This window comes from Rhinoderma darwinii, chromosome 4 (genome assembly GCF_050947455.1).
Source record: "Rhinoderma darwinii isolate aRhiDar2 chromosome 4, aRhiDar2.hap1, whole genome shotgun sequence".
NCBI lineage: Eukaryota > Metazoa > Chordata > Amphibia > Anura > Rhinodermatidae > Rhinoderma > Rhinoderma darwinii.
The window spans coordinates 269,016,453-269,036,402 of record NC_134690.1 but is presented as its reverse complement, the minus strand read 5'-3'; the positions used below and the strand labels follow the sequence as shown (position 1 = coordinate 269,036,402).

General features: G+C 40.7%; 1 protein-coding gene across 2 annotated transcripts in view; it reads right to left on the bottom strand.

Annotated features, from left to right (window-relative positions):
• MAP3K5 (mitogen-activated protein kinase kinase kinase 5) overlaps positions 1-19,950 on the bottom strand; it is a 282,518-nt gene that overhangs the window by 94,048 nt on the left and 168,520 nt on the right. For both annotated transcript variants that reach the window (XM_075862477.1, XM_075862478.1), the window contains exons 14-15: positions 7,296-7,377; positions 1,271-1,404 (exon numbers count right to left, since the gene is read on the bottom strand). In XM_075862477.1, the coding sequence (XP_075718592.1) occupies positions 1,271-1,404; positions 7,296-7,377 (216 nt within the window). The remainder of the gene's footprint in view (positions 1-1,270; positions 1,405-7,295; positions 7,378-19,950) is intronic.

The window sequence follows — 19,950 nt, the reverse complement described above, 5'->3', positions numbered from 1 at the left end:
TGGACACATGTTCCATGAAAAACCATGGACGTGTGAATAACCCCATTAAAAACTTCACATGGAGGATAGATTGGCATCTTCTACGCCTGGTGCGAAGTTTCAGGGGTCTGACCCCTTTCTCAAGTAACCCCCAGAACGTCACACCAGGCCTAGTAAGATGCCCATCTATCTTCCCCACGTGAAGTCCATGTAAACGAACCATAGAAGCCAAACGCTAAATTGTTTTGAGACGTAGAAAGAGTCTCATTTAGCACGTACCTAATACCCTTGTGTTATTATAGTTAGTCAAACTTTATATTGTTCCTACTGAAATTGGTCAATGTGCTGTCACACGGACGTGAAATATGCTCGTCAGTAAGGCCTAAAGAGAACGTATCACCAATATTTATTGTAGTAATAAAATCAGATACTTCTACATATTGTTTTTCTAGTCTTTATTTTCAGATTTCTGTAGATTTTTTTTCATTCTATTTTCTGTACACGATTAAAGGTCATTGCACAGGGAGGAGAAGGTGGTGAGTTGTGACCATCACCTATTGTCAATGGTGGATCCTGGGTTATCTTCCTTCAGCTATATAATAGAGGGGTTACCTTTCATTGTAATCCTGCCTGTGATGATAATGTGATGACTGCTGAAAAGTGATCTTTACAGAACAGGAAATGTCAGTATGTCATGAGGCTCAGTGGCCAGATTGAAAACTGCAAAATCGTAGATAATAACATGGAAAAAATAAAAATAAAATCACGAAAAAAATTCTTAAAAAATATTTGAACTTAGAAACTTGATTTAAACCATCAGTAATTCTCTGATGACACTTTCCTTATAAATAGGACACCATACTCTAATGATCGATTCGATGTATAAGGCTCTGTTCACAGTTGAAAACTTGTGTCCATAATTTCATTAAACGACAGACACTACGACGGAAACCTGACGGAACCTATCAATGAGTTCCGTCGGGCTCCACTGGTGTCAGTCATGTGACAGATCTAGCACTTCTGTTGTGGTTTGTTTTCTTGATTCTACTCTAATAACAGAGCAGAACAACGGAAAACTGTGAACCAAGCCTAAAAGAAAAATATTTGCCAGAAAGCTAAAACAAATACTGATGTGCGCACAAGTAAAAGAGACAGGAGAAGGACAATTTACACTCAGAGACTAATATTATGTTTTTCCTACTTTTTGTACTGCAATCAAACTATATATTATATTGGAGAAGCATGATTCTTAAAATAAGATTTGTTTTTTCCTACACAGTAGGCACTGTACCTGCTATCCCTCTCAGGCACCTCTTTTATAGCTATCCTGACTTGGTTACTGAGGTCTCGTCCTGCATAAACCACTCCATGTGTACCTTTACCCAACACCACTCTGTCGCCATTTTCATCATATTCGTAATCAAACTATGGAGAAAAAAAAAATTATGCCATGTTATAATGCTTAATAAAATACAAATATTTAAATAATTAGCCAATTTAAATAAATTCCCTTCTACATGTGTTTTGTACTCAATGATTGAAATAAATTTATATTGGTGACAACTATGCTGCTTATCACCCACATGCAAACGACTCGTATTACGTGCAAATCCATAGAATAACACAATACCAACAAATTAACCCTTTCAGGACCCAGCCTGTTTTGGCCTTCAGGACACAGCCGATTTTTTTAAATCTGACATGTGTTAATTTATGTGGTAACAACATCTGAAAGCTTTTACCTATCCAAGCGATTCTGAGATGGTTTTCTCGTGACATTTTGTGCTTTATGTTAGTGAAAAAACTTTGGTCGATAATTTCGGTATTTATTTCTGAAAAACACCAACATTTAGAAAAATGTGCAAAAATTAGCATTTTTCTAAATTTAAACGTATCTGCTTGTAAAACAGATAGTTATACCACACAAAATTGTTACTATTTTTCTAGGACGTTACAAGGCTTAGAACTTTAGCAGCAATTTCTCATATTTTAAATAAAATTTCAAAAGGCTATTTTTTCAGGGACCACTTCAATTCTGAAGTGGCTTTGAGGGCCTTATATTTTAGAAAACCCCCAGAAGTCACCCTATTTTGAAAACTGCACCCCTCAAGGAATTCCAATCAGCATTCACAAAGTGTTTTAACCCTTTAGGCGTTTCACAGGAATTAAAGCAAAGTAGAGGTACAAATTATTTTTTTTGCTGAAACGCATTTCTAATAATTTTCTTTTTTTGTAACACAGAGGGTTTTACCCGAGAAATGCAAATCAATATTTTATTACCCAGATTCTGCAGTTTTTAGAAATATCCCACATGTGGCCCTAGTGTCCTAATGGACTGAAACACAGGCCTCAGAAGCAAAGGAACACCCAGTGGATTTTGGGCCTCCTTTTTAGAATATATTTTAGGCACCATGTCAGGTTTGAAGAGGTCTTGTGGTGCCAAAACAGTGGAAACCCCCCAAAAGTGACCCCATTTGGGAAACTACACCTCTCAAGGAATTTATCTAGGGGTATAGTTAGCATTTTGACCACACAAGTTTTTCGCTAAATATATTGGAATTAGTCTGTAAAAATGAAAATCTGTTTTTCTGAAAAAAAAAAAAAGAAATTTTAACATTTACAAGGAATATCGAAGAAAATGCACCCCAACATTTGTAAAGCAATGTCTCCCGATTACGACAATACCCCATATGTGGTAATAAACTGCTGATTGGACCCACAGCAGGGCTCAGAAGTTACCCAATTTTGGAAACACCCCTCAAGGAATTTTTCTAGGGGTATAGTGAGCATTTACACCCCACGGGTCTTTTGCAGAATTTATTAGAATTAGGCCGCAAAAATGAATATCAAATTTTTTTTCCACTAAAATGTTGCATTTTCTCATTTTCTCAAGTGATAAAGGAGAAAAAAAAAACAAACAATTTTTGTAAAGCAATTTCTCCAGAGTACGGAAATACCCCACATGGGGGTCATACATTTTTTTCATTAGAAATTAATTAACCCTTTCAGGACTGATCCATTTTTTGCTTTCTTATTTTCGTTTTTCACTCCCCACGTTCTTAGAGCCATAACTTTTTTATTTTTCCGTCAGTAGAGTGGTGTGAGGGCTTATTTCTTGCAAGAGGAGTTGTTGTTTCTATTGACAGAATTTAAAGTGCCATAAAATGTACTGGGAAACTGAAAAAAAAATCTTTGCGGGCTGTAATTGGAAAAAAAATCTGATTCCAATTTTTGGGGTTTTCGTTTTTACAGCTTTCGCTGTGCGGTAAAAAACGAAAACTCTACTTTATTCTGCGGCTCAATACAATTACGGTGATACCAAATTTATATAGTTTTTTTGATATTATACTACTTTTTCAAAGAAAATCTAATTGTTAAAATAAAAATTGTTTTGTTTCACCACATTCTGAGAGCCGTAACTTTATTTTTCGGTTGATTGAGCAGTGGGAGGTCTTATTTTTTGCGGGACGAGCTGTAGATTTTATTGGTAACATTTTTTGGTACATAAAAAGTGTCCAAAAAGTATTTCATTCTTTTTTGAGAGCTAAGGTGACAAAAAACAGCGATTTTTAAGGTGTAAATTGTTTTTTGCGGTGTTCACCGTGCGAGTTAAATAATTGTATATTGTAATAGTTCGGCCTTTTATGGACGTAGAGATACCAATTTTGTTTATTTTTTTTACATTACTTTAGAAGAAAAATGGGAAAAGGTTTTTTTTTTTTACTTTAAAGTTATTAGTAGTGAGAAAGAGAAAAAAGTTTAAAGAGGCTCTGTCACCAGATTATAAGTGCCCTATCTCCTACATAATCTGATCGGCGCTGGAATGTAAATAACAGCAGTGGTTTTTATTTTGAAAAACGATCATTTTTGAGCAAGTTATGAGCAATTTTAGATTTAGTTTCTTAATGCCCAACTGGGCGTGTTTTTACTTTTGACCAAGTGGGTGTTGTAAAGAAGTGTATGAGGCTGACCAATCAGTGACCAGTGACATACACTTCTCATTGTTCCAGCCCAGCTTCTTTCACTGCACAATCTCACAGTGCTGTGGATCATGCTGGGCTGGAACAATGAGAAGTGTATGTCACTGATTGGTCAGTCTCATACACTTCTTTACAACACCCACTTGGTCAAAAGTAAAAACACGCCCAGTTGGGCATTAAGAAACTAAATCTAAAATTGCTCATAACTTGCTCAAAAATGATCGTTTTTCAAAATAAAAACCACTGCTGTTATTTACATTCCAGCGCCGATCAGATTATGTAGGAGATAGAGCACTTATAATCTGGTGACAGAGCCTCTTTAATTATTCTACACATTTTATTAGTCCCCTTCGGGAACTTGAAGCAGCGATCATTGTTATTTTTACAGGCTTCTGTAACCGCACGATCGCTGTTCCTGTCAGTTAGTCCTGGGTGTCAGCTGTAATACACAGCTGACACCCGCAGCGTATGGAGCGGGCTCAGCATGTGAGCCCGCTCCATACATCAACCCCCGCACCATGACGTGCTATTAAGTCATAGTGCGCAAAGGGGTTAATGCACAGTGGATGGTGTGAATATTGCAATTTTCCACGGATATGCCATTTTAGTGCATAATATGTCGTGCCAAGTTTGTGCACTGAAGACAAATACCTCATAAGCGGGTTCTCTGGGGTATGGCGATGCCATATATGTGGGCGCAAACTGTTGTTTTGGCACGCTGCAGGACTCAGAAGGGAGGGACCCCATTTTGCCTTTGGAGCGCAGATTTTGCTTGGTAATAGTTCTGTTTGGGGTTTTGCTGGTATTTCAGTTTATAATGTGGGGGCATATGTAATCTGTGCGGGTACATCAGGGCATAATAAGAGGGTATAATAATGCGGTAAATAAATAATAATTCATATATATGTTGCCGGTGTCACATTGATAAATGGCACCCAATCTTATCCGCTTTTGGAACACTGCACATTTTGCATCGCCATATTCTAAGAGCCAGAAGCTCACCACCGGAGCTGCGTGAGGGCTAATTTGTTGCAGGACAATCGGTCGTTTTCATTGGTATCATTTTGGGGTACAAGCGATTTTTTTGATCACTTTTAATTCTATTTTTTTGCAAGCCGGGTGACCAAAAACAAGCAATTCTGACAATGTTTGTTAGTTTATTTTTTGCAGAGTTCACCGTGTGCTATAAATGACTGTTTTACTTTATTTTGCGGGTCGGTACAATTACGGCGATACCATATGTATATAGTTTTTTTTTCAGTTTTGCAGCATTTGCGCAACAAAATCACTTTTTTATAAAATTTATTTTCTGTGTCACCATATTCTGAGAGCCGTAACGTTTTTATTTTTTATTCTCGAAAAGCTGTGTAAGGGCTTGTTTTTTGCGGGACAGGTTGTAGTTTTTTTCGGTACTATTTTCGGGTACATCCGACTTTTTGATCACTTTTTATTCCCTATTTTGGGAGAGGTGGTGACCAAAAAATAGCAATTCTGGTGTAGTAAGTTATTGATTTTTTTTTGGGGTGTTCGTGCAGGAAAAATAACATTATAGTTTGGGTCGTTACGAACGCGGCAATACCAAATATGTGTACTTTTTTTTAATGTGTTCATTTTTTTCCTATAATGAAAGTCTTATAGGAGAAAAAAAACATTTTTTGTTTATAGAACTTATAACTTTTATTTTTAGACTTTTTTTTAAATATTTTTTTTTACTTGTCCCACTAGGGGACATTTAGACTTGCAGCACTGACCGCTGCTAGAGTACATTATACTACCTACGTAGTGTAATGTATTCTAACTGTCATTGTGACGTGACAGTCACACTGACAGGAAGCCTCAGAGGCTGCTACTCCGAGGCTTCCATACATGGAAAACCCGGATGTCATTGTCTGGCCTCCTATTGCCACGACAAGTATCGTCAGCCCCCACAATCACTTAGTGGGGGCTGCCGATGTGCTTCAAACCCCTTAAATGCGGCAAATGCAATCTGTTGCCGCATTTATGGGGTTAATTGCCGAAATTAGCGGCGATGGTCCGCTGACCAGCAAGGCTGGAGTGTCAGCTGTCAGGGACAGCGGACCTCCCGGGTTCCCGGACACTGTCTGTTAAGACAGTGTGCGCCAGGAACTACTCCCTAACTGTACGACCTGGTGCGGTAAGCAAACCCTCTGCAGGATGTACAGTTGCGGCGCGTGAAAAGGTTAAAGGAGAGTCCAAGCAATCTCATCTACACATTGCAGAATTTTTCCGCACATAAATTGACCTGCGATGCGGATTTTAAAATCTGCAGCATGTCAATTTAATTCGCATTTTCGTTTCAGAAATGTATCTGACAAGCTAGAAAAAAAAAAATGCAACAAAATACACAGAATAAAACCACACCTATTTCCGCATCAATATGTAAAAAATGCACAGAAAAACGCAGTGTGAAGTGTCTGTTTTTCCTACGGAATGATCTGTTTACACCTGGGTTTTCAAATTATGCAACGTGTGCATGCAGCCAGAGAAATTGGCTATAAAACTGTGGAATCTGCACATCATAAATTCCTGCTTCTTAGAAGGAAATAAAAAGAATGTGTGTTCTTTTGGTTTTATGCCAATGAAGCATATTTATCGTATACTTAGAAGCTCTGCAACTAGTGTACTTTGTTTCATTTCCTCAACATGTTCGATATTTGCTTGTATCAGTGGATATAAACATTTCAGTTTATACCCAGAAAATCTAGCCTTGTGTACTGTTCATACAGCAAGGCAGTTGAAACAAGCCTTTTTAACGGTGTGAGCCAGGACACACTCAAGACAGGTTTTCAGCTGTTAAAATGGAGAAAGCCACATGTGGCAGTTTACAGGACGTTTAAGGCTATATTCACACGACAGTGAAAAAAAACCAAACCATTAAAAACAGATCAGAGTGAGTTTTTCATGGCTATTTTGCATCGTGTCCCTAAAATTTCATCCATTTTCATCCATTTTCATCCGTCTGCCATCCGTTTAAAAAATGGATGAATTTCTTTAGTCTGGGGTTTTTTTTTGTCCAAAACCCCTGAAAACATCACAGTGCCCGAGTAGATTGTGTCACAGGGCCCACTGTAAATAGTGTCAGTAACGTCAGGGGCTCAGTCAGGCGCGGAAACCCTGGCCAGAGCTTCGTCAATGCTCTGGCGGGGAACCCACTCCTGGAGGGAGCCCCTGACGGCAGCGTGACTACAGAAATAGAACTTCGTAGTTCTGAAAACGGCCATATGACGGTCGTGTGAATATAGCCTAACTCAAACCCGCATACACAGTTCTACTATTGCATCACAACATGTTTTAGCAAGATAGTAGTGTACTAACTTCCAGAAAATCTCCATCGCAATCCACTTCATCTGTGTTTTTTCCATGTTCTTCAGTTATGCTATTCACCATATCAAAAAACCTAAAAAAGGAGAAGCATGAGGGCAAGTCAAAATCAATCAAACATATTGTTCAGTGTATCTAGAAAAAGGTACTTCTAAAAAGAAGGGGACCCTGTCAAAATGTAAAGAAGTTTGGGCCCCTTGGTCTGGCCTCTAGGGAATTGGTGAGGTACCGCCTGGGCCTCATTTAAAGGCTTCTGGATAGAATGGTGTCCTCCTTTAGGCTCTGTGGTGTTTGATTCTGCTTTGACGGGGATAATGGACTGCTAGTTGTTCCTTTGCTAAATAAGGGGGAGTGCCACACAGGCAATTTTATGCATCTCAGATGCTGATGTGATTGTATGACTATTCAATATGTAGTATATGCCAAGGTATTTTTTGCAAAGCCTACTGATGCACTTATTACTTAAAACAACTGTAAATACTATGGGATTATCGCATGGCTGGATGTGGATTCTTGCTCTATGTGACATTTGTATCTCCTTGTAAGGGTTGGGTATTGGTGGGAGGGATATGAGATATAAATTTATTTTATTTATAAAAAGAATCAATCTACATCTTCAAAAAAAAGTCATGAGATACTAACAAACCATAGCATTTTGAGATAAAAATAATGAAGACAGAATGGACCAAAAACAAAATTTTTGTGCTCATCGTTAAATCCATTTCTCATTTAATCCATTGGACGTCACAGCACCATGGGTATATGCTCCTGTCACTAGGAGGCAACACAAAATAGGAAAGAGTCTTGGCTTCGTCCAGGCACGCCGTACCCTTCCCGCAAATACTGGCCAATTCAGTTTGTGAAAAAAAAAAAATACAAACATTTTGCTGTCCTGGGAGAAAACCAAACAGAGCTACAAGTCCCGGAGATGAGATAAACATCAAAAAAATAAGAGGGTGTGTACTGTGTCCCCAATGCATACAACAAGAAATAGATTTTATGGAGAGTACAAAAAACAAATTTTTCTGGTTAATCATTGGGAGACACAGCACTATGGGACATCCTAAAGAAGCTCTAAAGGGTAGGAAAAAACGAATTCAAAGTATAGCCATGCATTGTAAACACACAAATGCCTGCAATACTCTGTGATCCAGACGTGCATCAGCAGAAGCCAAATAATTAATTTGGTGAAACTACGTGAAAGTGTGCACAGAAGGCCAGGGCTTCTGTGCTTTTCAGGGCCTTGCAGCCTGAGCAACTGAAGCTTGATGCATGACTGCACAGGAGGCACCAACAGCCTTTGTAAAATGGGCAGTAACCCGAAGGGAAGGTACTTTACCCTTGGACCGATAGTTTTCACAGATCAGATCCAACATCCAATAGTAGCCTCGGATGCTGCAAAACCCTTTCGTGGCATCTAGAGAATAGTAAAAAATAAAGAAGGAAGATGATAAAGTTGGACTGCTCTTGCCAAATCAAGACAACGTAAAGTCCATTACCTTGGATGAGATGGGGAGGGGCTAAAGGAAAGGCGAACAATGTATTTATTAATATTGAAGATGTAGACTACATTTAGTAGAAAAGATGGAACAGGTCGAAACACCACTCTATCCTTATAGATGACCAATAAAGGTGACTTGCCGGACAAGTCTAAAAACCACCTGATGGAGGCGAAAGCCACCAGAATAGCTACCTGTGAGAAAAGTAGACACAATGTAATTTCTCCCAAAGGTTCGAAGCGAGTCATCTGAGGAGCAAAGTGAACTAAATTAAGATCCCAATTGGATGTCTAAAAGGAGGTACCGCATGAGCCACCCTATGCAAAAAAGTCTTTATCTGAAAGCAAAAAGCCAAAGTTCTCTGAAAAAGACAGAGCAGAAATCTAACCCCCTCAGGGAAGATAAACCAAGTCCCTGTTCAAGGCCTGATTGCAGGAAGGACAGGACTCTAGATGTGGAAGCATTCATAGGATGGAAATTATTATGTACACACCAGTGGAAATAAAAGTCGACCACGTACACTTTGGCCACTTCACATCATCTGGATGACTGGCTCAGAAAATCCCAGAGCCTTTAGACCCTCATGTTCAAGAGCCACTTTGTTGGGAAAGGAGGTTGGAAAGAGCAGAAACTGTCATGGTGCATCTGCGAGAAGATAAATTAGATCTGTATACCAGGACCGGAAAGGCCATTCCGGAGTTACCAGAATCGCAGGAATGCCCTCCATCTTGAGTACTCTAGGCAAGAGTGGAAGTGGAGGGAAGAGATACAGGAGAGAGAACGCTCCCCATGGAGTAGCTAGCATGTCAACTGCGATGGCCTTGGGATCTTGTGCCCTGGCCACGTAAGCTGAAATCTTGTGGTTGAGATGGAACGCAAAGAGATCGACCACATCTGGGTAGCCCCACCTATGTCACAGTTCATAAAATAGCCTTGCATGAAGAGACCACTCTCCTAGTCTCTCGGCTGAGAAAATCTCCGGCCCAATTGTGCACTTCTGGTATGTGGACTGCTGGTATGAGCGATGGAATATAAACCTACAAAATAATGGGACAAAGCACTACAGTAATAGATAAAATATTAAAAAAAATCTTAATTAACATATGAAATACATAAAAAATGGAGTCCCACTGTAATGACGGGGGTGGGGAGACAGACAAGTGAGCCCTAATCTACCCGCCACTCAGTCCCTGCCTACTTGAAACGACCCGCCCTAGGCGACGGGGTACAACTGGGCGACGGTCCCTACGCTCAATAAGTGCACGACAGACGAACAGACAAGGGTACACAGAGCTAGGGGGAGAAAGGGGCAGTTGCCCACGGCAACACCGTGAGCAACAAGAGAAGTGAACAAGCCGAGTCAAACCAGGAGTGTACGAGGTACCAAACGCAGAGCAGGAGAGTAGTCAGCAAGCCGGGGTCAATATGAAGCAAGGACAAATACAAGAAGCTGCAGCAGGGCCAGGAAGTCAGTCTCACAGACATAGAAGCAGGTGAAGACTGATTATCTATGGGCGTTAACCCCAAAGCTGTGCCTGGCAGATCCTTTACACCCACAATGGATAAAGCGACATCACCAGAATAGATCATACAGAACGGATTATTCAAGGCAACCAATAAAAATGTAAAAAATAAAAAAAAATGTAAAAAAGTTTTTTTTAACTCAAGGCCTCAATATTAAAATTTGAAAAAAGTGAAAGGGTCTGAAGACTTTCCGAATGCACTGTATGTCCAAGACAACCAATAAACCTATCATAAACACATATCATGGATAAAGTGCTATGTGCTTTGTGAAGTTGCATAGGAACACATGTGTATAAAAAGTAGGCACAACAATACGATATAACAGGTGTGTATATATAAGCGGCAGCGTGTAATTACATTTGAAGAATAACATTGAAGAATTAATTATATAAAATAAAATGCCTTAAAGAGGCTCTGTCACCACATTATAAGTGCCCTATCTCCTACATAAGGAGATCGGCGCTGTAATGTAGGTGACAGTAATGCTTTTAATTTAGAAAAACGATCTATTTTTAAATCTTTAAGAGCGATTTTTAGCTTTGTGCTAATTAGTTTAATGGCCAAGTGGGCGTGGTTTTACTTTAGACCAAGTGGGCCTTGTACAGAGGAGTGTATGACGCTGACAAATTACGTTTGCCTTGCTGGAAATCTCACAGAAAAGATTTAGACGTGACAGGATTCTGAATACACATCCCGTCCTGGCTGGAGGTAATGTATATTCATTATCAGGACACTGCAGTAATGTTAGTGTGTGTGTATGAGGCTGCAGATAGCGATATAGCTATATCGCTAGTGCAGTGTAAATGAACAGAGAGAAGTGTATGACACTAATTGGTCAGCGTCATACACTCCTCTGTACAACGCCCACTTAGTCTAAAGTAAAAACACGCCCACTTGGTCATTAAAGGAACAGTGTCACGAAAAAATATATATTTGATATCAATTTGCATTTAGTGTTTTATCAAATCTTTTATTTATGTGTGTGTTTGTGTTTTACTTTTTTCTTTTTTCTAACTTTTACTTCACTATGGGAGCTGCCATGTTGTTTTTCATCTCTGTATGTGTCGATTAACGACACATACGGACATGGAATACGGCAGCTACAGTCCATAGGAGTCAATGAACGGGACCCGTTCCATTGACTTTGCTCTATGGCTCTGTACTGCGCAGACGCAGGTCAGAGTCACACAGAGCAGAGCAGCTGTTTGCAGGGAGAGAGCAGGCGCCATCTTGAAGACCAGCTGCACTGCAGGTAAGATGTGCGTCTCTGCATGTCCCACTCTCTCTCTCACAGACCGCCGCTCTGGTGACCCCCGACCCCCCCCCCCCTAACGGCCCCCCCCTTGTGTGAAGGACACATGAAGAAACTGTACTGGGAAAGCCCTGATCGATAAATCTCTAGTTGTGCTGAGACTGTTTGGGGATGTGACTAATGAACCTCTCAGACTCAGCACAATTAGAGAGATTTATCATTCAGGGGTCTGGGAAAGCTGGGTGACCACCATTACCCCTCCTACTGGAGTGTGAGAGGTTCATTAGTCACATCCCCTAACACACTCCACTAGGAGGGGTAATGGTGGTCACCCAGCTTTCCCAGACCCCTGAATGATAAATCTCTCTAGTTGTGCTGAGACTGAGAGGTTCATTAGTCACATTCCCAAACAGTCTCAGCACAACTAGAGAGATTTACCGTTCAAGGGTCTGGGAAAGCTGCGTGACCACCATTACCCCTCCTAGTGGAGTGTGGTGCACAGGGTTTTTAGTGACCCCCTCTGTCATGTGATCGGACCTAGGTTACCGGTTCATCAGACGGGGTTCATGTGACTATAAATCTGTCCATAACAAGAGACAGTGCACTCAGGACAAGCCCTGCCCTCATGCCGTAGTTGTGTGGTTCTGCCTGCAGTGATGGCGGTGGGTGGCTCTGACACCCGCCTCCCCCGTCGGGTCATCTCAGGACAAAAAGGGTGTCTGGACTGGACACACAGCGCCGCACCTGTCCTCAGGTCGTGTCCGGTATTGCAGTTCACCTCCATTGAAGTGAATAGGACAGAGTTGTAATACCACACACGACCTGAGGACAGGTGCGGCGCCGTGTTTTACTGGACGACCCCTTTAAGACTTTTCCCGTGTGTGTGTGGCAGAGCGGAGTGTGCACGAGCGCTGCTGATACTTCATAGCCGCTTATCAGCTGTTTTGAAGAATCAGCGGCGAGCACCCCCCCCAAACACACACACACACACACAAATCCCCCAAACACGCAAAATCAAGTGTAATCAAGCGTTTATTATGTGTTTTTTTGCTTCGTAAAATGTGCAAAACAAAATATGTCAAATACACGGCGTGTGAACCGGTCAACTGAAAAGTCATTCACTTCACTTTCATCATTCTAAGGCTGGGTTCACACTACCTATTTTCAGGCGTAAACGAGGCGTTTTACACCTCGATTTACGCCTTAAAAGACGGCTCCAATACGTCGGCAAACATCTGCCCATTACGGCCGTAATTGACGCCTCGCAAAACGCGAGTACGAGCAATTACATCTGAAATGACGGAGCTGTTTTCTCCTGAAAACAGCTCTGTCATTTCAGACGTAAATGCAGTTAGCGTGTGCACATACCCTAAGGGTATGTTCACACACAATGTTTTCAGCTGATCAATCGGAAGCAGAACGCCTACAAGCATCTGCCCATTGGTTTCAATGGGAAATACGGCGTTCTGTTCCGACAGGGCGTTTTTTACGTGGTAGTTTTCCAAAAACAGCACGTAAAAAGACGCCCGACCAAAATGAAGTGCACATCACTTCTTGGGACGTTTTTAGAGCCGTTTTTCATTGACTTTATAGAAAAAAGCTCCAAAAACGGCCGTTAAAAAACGCGAGTTTGATTAAAAAATGGCTGAAAATCAGGAGCGGTTTTCCCTTTGTTTAGTAAGCGTGTGTCCTATAACTTCTTCCAGCAGCAGAATCACACCCAACATGGCTGCCGGACACTGCTTAGCAATTTGAAGACACCTTTACCTGGCTTGTGAGAGGGGGGGTGAGGTTCCCTCCCACATTTACAGCAGCTGTGAGTCAGGTTGCTTTGCCTTATTCACCTTGCTATAATTATGGGAAGTGCTCCCCCTGGTGGCCAACATTGGAAAACATGTCAAATTATTATTTAATTTTTAATACTTTCCACCATACGGGAAAAATAAATAAATAAAGCAAAAAACGTAAAAAATATAATAGAAATAAGTAACGACACTTAAAAAAAAAGGTTTAATTTGCGACACATTCCCTTTAAGAAACTAATTAGAATAAAGCTAAAAATCGCTCATAAAGTGGTAAAAATAGATAGTTTTTTTAAATAAAAAGCATTACTGTCACCTACATTACAGCGCCGATCTAATTATGTAGGATGTAGGGCACTTATAATGTGGCGACAGTCTCTTTAATACATACTCATCTGTATGTCTCAGACCGGGATGGCGCCAACCCTGATGCGCGTTCCAACACAGCCCTTGTCTGGGGATGACGTCATCTCACATGGGCAGTAATATATGGTACAATGACCAATCAAAAGGTTGTCTGTTCCTCACCACACATCCGAAAACTTACATGGAATCATGAGCCGCAATACCGGCCACCTCCCTGTGTTGGACTACTGCGTCTCCCAGAGTCTGATGTCATAGACATGATTACATCATTACACCGTCACCTGACGTCAGGATACAGAGACCGAGTGGGGTTGTGTATGCCGGCGCATGCGCATACTTCAGATCGGTTGGGAAAGGTATATAACCGAAAAATAAGACATGGTAAACAGTATGTACAGTAAACAGTAGGTTAGCTGGATGTCATTGTACCATATATTATGTATTTGTTCATTCCCATGTGATATACGGAGTAACAATGTGAAGGACACAGACAATGTGCGGTCAATGGTTATAGCCAAAAAGGTAATGCATATGTGTAAATAGTACATAGTAATGCATAAGTAATATTGTATAACAAAGCATCCAACAATCATAGCAGATCTACGGTGCAGCAGGTAATGTGGTAAAAGGGGGAGTGGCATCAGATTGCAGTACTTTGTGCCCAGGCTGAAGAGTGAGTATGAGACCGGTGAATGCGAATGAGTGGCGTACGCCAAAATATGAATGCACAGGAAAAATTGCATGCCACCAATGAAAAGTTAATTTGTCTACAAGTGAAAAAACTAAAATGAATGTATAGATGGCACAGTACAATGTGTAACTAGATCAAAAATAAAAAAATATCTATATATAATGGGGCATAAACTCCATAATACATCTATAAGTAATATTATAGAAAATCACCTAACCATGTATACCCCAGCCCCATAAATAGATACCAGGATGTAGTGAAGACAGAGCAATGAGCTAAAAAGTTTAAATGTTGGAGAAAGCAGGAGAGGACGACATCATTTCTAAAAAATTGCAGGATGCATTGACAATACAAGAACCTACCATCCCGACCCTTTACCTCTTACCAAAGGTCCACAAGAATCCTAATATACCACCAGGTAGACCCATAATATCAGGGCGGGTTGGGCTTACTGGGAACATTTGCAAATATATTGATTCACATCTAAAAATAAAAAACTTGATGAATGCCTCCAATCATATTTGCGTGACACTTCTGATCTACCTACTAAAGTAGATGGTATACATCTTGGTAATGACGCACTCTTGGTAAAGTGTGACGTAGAGTCACTGTATATCAGTATAAGACACCCTGATAGACTACAGATTGCGGCTTTCTTTCTGAAGGCTAGCAATACTGAGCCCAGTTTAACGAAGTTTGTGATCAAACTGCTTGAGTATGTTTTGACTCATAACTTTTTTTTTTTTTTAATGAGCCCTTCTGCCTAAAGCTCCAGGGCACACTTGCGCATATTCATACATTCATTTGTTCCTGGGGTTGTGGGAGCGGGACCTGTTCCTGTCAAATAATGATGCACCAATGGACCGTGTTCTATTCTGGGCACGGTACATGGATGATATATTCATGATCTGACAGGGTTGAAGTAGAATTTTTGGATGTAATACTCATACGCGAGGTTTGCGGGTATATTCAGACAAATGTCTTCCACAAGAATACATCTGTTAAGTTCTTCATGCTACTTCCTGTCATCCACTTCAAACCACTCGGGCTATTGCGGTTGCCGATTTTCTTTGCATGCGAGGAATCTGTTTGACTGATGAACACTTTGAAAAACAGGCCCTTGATCTTAAAATATGATTTCTTGACCATGGTTAAAGCTACAGCGCCATCAAAAAAGCATATGCGAAAGAACACCACGTCAACATCTACTTCATCCAAATTACATAAAAATGCATTCTAACAAGGTGAGATTCATTACCAGTTATTAATATCGTTGAAACAAAATGAGAGAATGTATGAAGAAATACCGGTCTATTCTTTTAGCCGATTCAATACTGGAAAAATCTCTGTCTGGTGCCCCAACATAACGGCAAGGTGGTCAAAAAACCAACGTGATCACTTGATTAGGAGTCATTCGGAACCCAAACCAAGTGTCTTTGGCACTAAGGGGCCAAGATGGGGTTGTACCCCTTGTGGACAATGCATTGCTTGTCCCAATATTGTAAGGTCCTATGACAATTTGCGATTCTTTGGGCAACAAAAGATATGTCATAACACAACACATCACCTGTTCAAACAAGGCAGTTGTTTACTATGCAACCTGCCCATGTCCCATAATTTATGTGGGCTGACCGAGAGAATTTAGAATTCAATTCCGTGAGCATGCAAGAGATATTAGATCTGCTAGGGGGAAAAAATCTCTTGAGAATCTCATAATCTCATACCATTCCAAGACACTTTAAGACTCAAAATCACAACTGTGAACCAATACTCCTAACAGTTCGAGGTATTGACCAGATCATCCTTGGGACTCGGGGGGGGACGGCGACAACACCACACTTTTTACAAGGTGCGAAAATAAATGGATTTGGTGATTTAAAACGATGCGCCAAATGGGACTTTGGGTTTCTCTCCTTTCCTTGACTGCTGATACACTTTAGGAACCTCTCCTTGTTTTTAATCTGGTTATTTTAAATTTTTATGTCTCATTTTTTTATTGTTTTCATTTAAACAGGTTGCAGTGCAATCACATATATACTTATTTGGTACCAACATCCAGTGACATAGGTGTTGTAAGGGGAGAATGGCTTCCCGATTGCATTTATATGACTAGCACTCAAGATATTTGAGTTTGCTTCTCTCTACTTGGCTCTTTTTGTGATTACGTTTTTGGCTCATTGCTCTGTGTCTAGAGAGCAGGTACGCCCACATTTGGTGGTGTTCCTGCTCGTTCTGTGGACACATTTCATTTTTGTCTCACCAACATAACCGTGACACACAATTTTTACTCCTATATGTTTAATACAACATTCTGGTATGTATCTATAGGGCTGGGGTATACATTGTTTTGGTTACGTGATTTTCTATAAATATTACTTATAGATGTGGGTTTATGCTCCATTATATATGGATTTATTTTTTTGTCTGGTTACACATTGTTCTGTGCCATGCACACATTTAATTTTAGTTTTCTCACTTATAAGCAACGCAACCTTTAGTTGCTTATGCGCACTTTTTCCTGTGCATTCATATTTTTCCGTACACCACTCATTCACATGTCTCATACATACTCTTCAGCCCGGCCACCAAGTACTCAAATCTAGCTTCTCTTCCCCTTTTACCACATTACCTGCTGCACCATAGATCTACTATGATTGTTTGGATGCTTTTTGTTATAAAATATTACTTATTATGCATTACTATGTACTATTTACACACATGAATTGCCTTTTTGGCTATAACCGTTGATAGCACATTGTCCATGTGTCCTTTACATTATTACTCTGTATATCACATAACTGGATGTCATTGTACCTTATATTATGTATTTCTTTGTTCCTAATATACTGTTTATTGTACATACTGTATTTGAACTGTTTATACCGTCTATTTTTCGGTTGTCTTTCCCAACCAATCTGAAGTGTCTGCATGCGCCAGCATACACAACCCTACTCAGTCTCTGTATTCTGACGTCACACACTATGTATGTCAAGTGACGGCGTGATGTGATTTACGTCCATGACGTCAGACGCTGGGAGACGCAGTAGCCCGATACAGGGAGATAGCCAGCATTGCGGCTCATTACGCCATGTAAGTTTTCAGATATCTTACTGGAAAGACGGACAACCTTTTGATTGGTCACTGAATCATATATTACCGCCCCTGTGAGACGACTACGTCCCCAGAGGAAGGATGTGGCAAAACGCGCGACTGTTTGGCGCCAGCCCGGTCTAAGACATACAGATGGGTACGTACTAAGGCATTTTATATTATTCTTCGACACATGTTATTACACGCTGCCGCTTATGTATACATACACATTTTCATATTTTTGTGCCTACTTTTTATACACCATGTGTTCCTATGCAACTTCACAAAGCACGTAGCACTTTATCCATACGTATCTATGATATATGTTTATTGGTTATCTTGGACATACATTGCATTCGGAAAGTCTTCAGACCCTTTCACTTTTTTCGAATTTTATGTTGAGGCCTTGTGCTAAAATAAAAAAAAATCCCCATCATTCTGCACTCAATACGCCATAATGACAATGTGAAAATAGAATTTTTGAAATTTTTGCAAATTTATTAAAAATGAAAAACTCAAATTTCGCATGGACAGAAGTATTCAGGCCCTTCAAATTATACTTAAAATTTAGCTGTGGGGCCTGCCATTTGTCTAGATAATTTTTGAAATGTTTCTACACCCTGATTGGAGTCCACATGAGGGTAATTTATTTGATCGGAAAGGATTTGGAAAGACACACCCCTATCCAAAGTTTTCACTTTGTCATTATGGGGTATTGAGCACAAAATGATGGGGAAATACAAGGCCTTAAAATATCAAAATGTGAAAAAATTAAAAGGGTCTGTAGATATTTCGAATGAATTGTATGTCAGTTCTGAATATTCTAGTCCAGTGAGGTCGCTTATCCATTTTAAATGTGTTTCATATTGTAATAAAGTCTTTTCTATATTTTTTCTTACTGTAGAGCTTTGTCCCGTTATTTTACATGTTGAATGATTTTAGATATATGGGATGCAACGTTTACAGGCCCTTATATAGCTGCATGAGATTTACAGTTGCTGCAGTATTTACATTCAATTGCATGATAAATGGAATAGGTTGCTCTGCCTACAGTAGAGTCCAAGAAACTTTCACCAGAGTTGCCCGACTCTGGTGTCACTCTGATGGTTCAGATAAGCAACCGTCATAGGGTTGTCGGTCTGGATTTTGTCCGGCAGACTCTGAAGAAAAAGAAGAGTCCAGTAAGAGAGGGCCAGTAGAGTGCCCTCATTTCCAACAGGTTGAACTGCAATAACCCTTCTTCCTTCGACCAAGTTCCCTGAACTGTGATAGAAACGAAAACTACACCCCACTATGATCCAGACTGGCATCCGTTGAAAGGACTAGCCACTGGAGGGGAGGAAACTGACCCATTGAGACCTTATGGACACGAGATAGCAAAATAAATCAATTTCTCCAGAGTCCTGAGACTTGTCCCAGCGTGAAAGGATTGCCCTCTGCAGAGACCAGGAGTGGAACTGTGCATATGGAATGGTCGACAGCATTCTGCCCAGTACTCGCATGAAAAAACAGATAGATAAAAGGAGTACCCTGGCGAAGAAGAGCCACCTCGGTTGGAATGGAAGCTACCTGTCCACCAGAAGGAAGACCCATACTGTCCTGGTAATGAGTACCGTTTCCAAAAACGTCATGCTCTGAGTTGAGACCAATGAGGAATTTTCCTAGTTGATGTACCATCCAAACCTTCTGGAGTCTGAAGATTGTCCTCTCTGGAGGGTCCCTTCTCCAAGAGGTCATCCAGGTAAGGGATGAAAGTTACTTTCCTAATGGGGAGAAGCGCCATGAAAGTCACCCAGGATAGGTCAAAGAGAGCCGTCCTTCTTGGGAACTGTAAGAACTTTCAAGTACAACTTTGGATATCGTTCCAGCTGAGGAACTGGGACAACAACTTTCCGCAGGAGAAGTGAACGAACTGCCTGGGAAAAAGCAAAAGCTCGAGCCAGAACGCGAGGTGGAGTAGAGAGAGAAATAATCATCCAGGGGTAGGCTTTAATTACTATCTTGTATCCCCAGTAGACACCAACTCTTGAACTCAAACATCTCCTGAAAGGAAAGAAGTCATCCCTCCACTCGGACATCTGTTGCGAGTGGGGAGACACCTTCATGCTGAAGGTGTCTTATTAAATAGGTGCCTCTGGGGCCTTAGCCATGGCTGCTCAGCCGTTCTAGGCTTGAAAGATGGCCTATGGAGTCAATAGTCTGCTTCGTCTTCCTGTTTGGTCACATGATATCAATTCCTTTCAGACCAAATAGAAGGCCTCGTACGGGGAGGGGGGTCCTGAGATCAAAGAACTGTTACCGCTTGTAGCTTCAGAAATATTCTCATCCAGATGTTTACCAAAGAGTCTGAAACCTACAAAAGGGAAGTACAACCAGGGCCTTCTTGGAAGCTTGAACCGCTGTCCAAGACGGGGTCATCGCATGC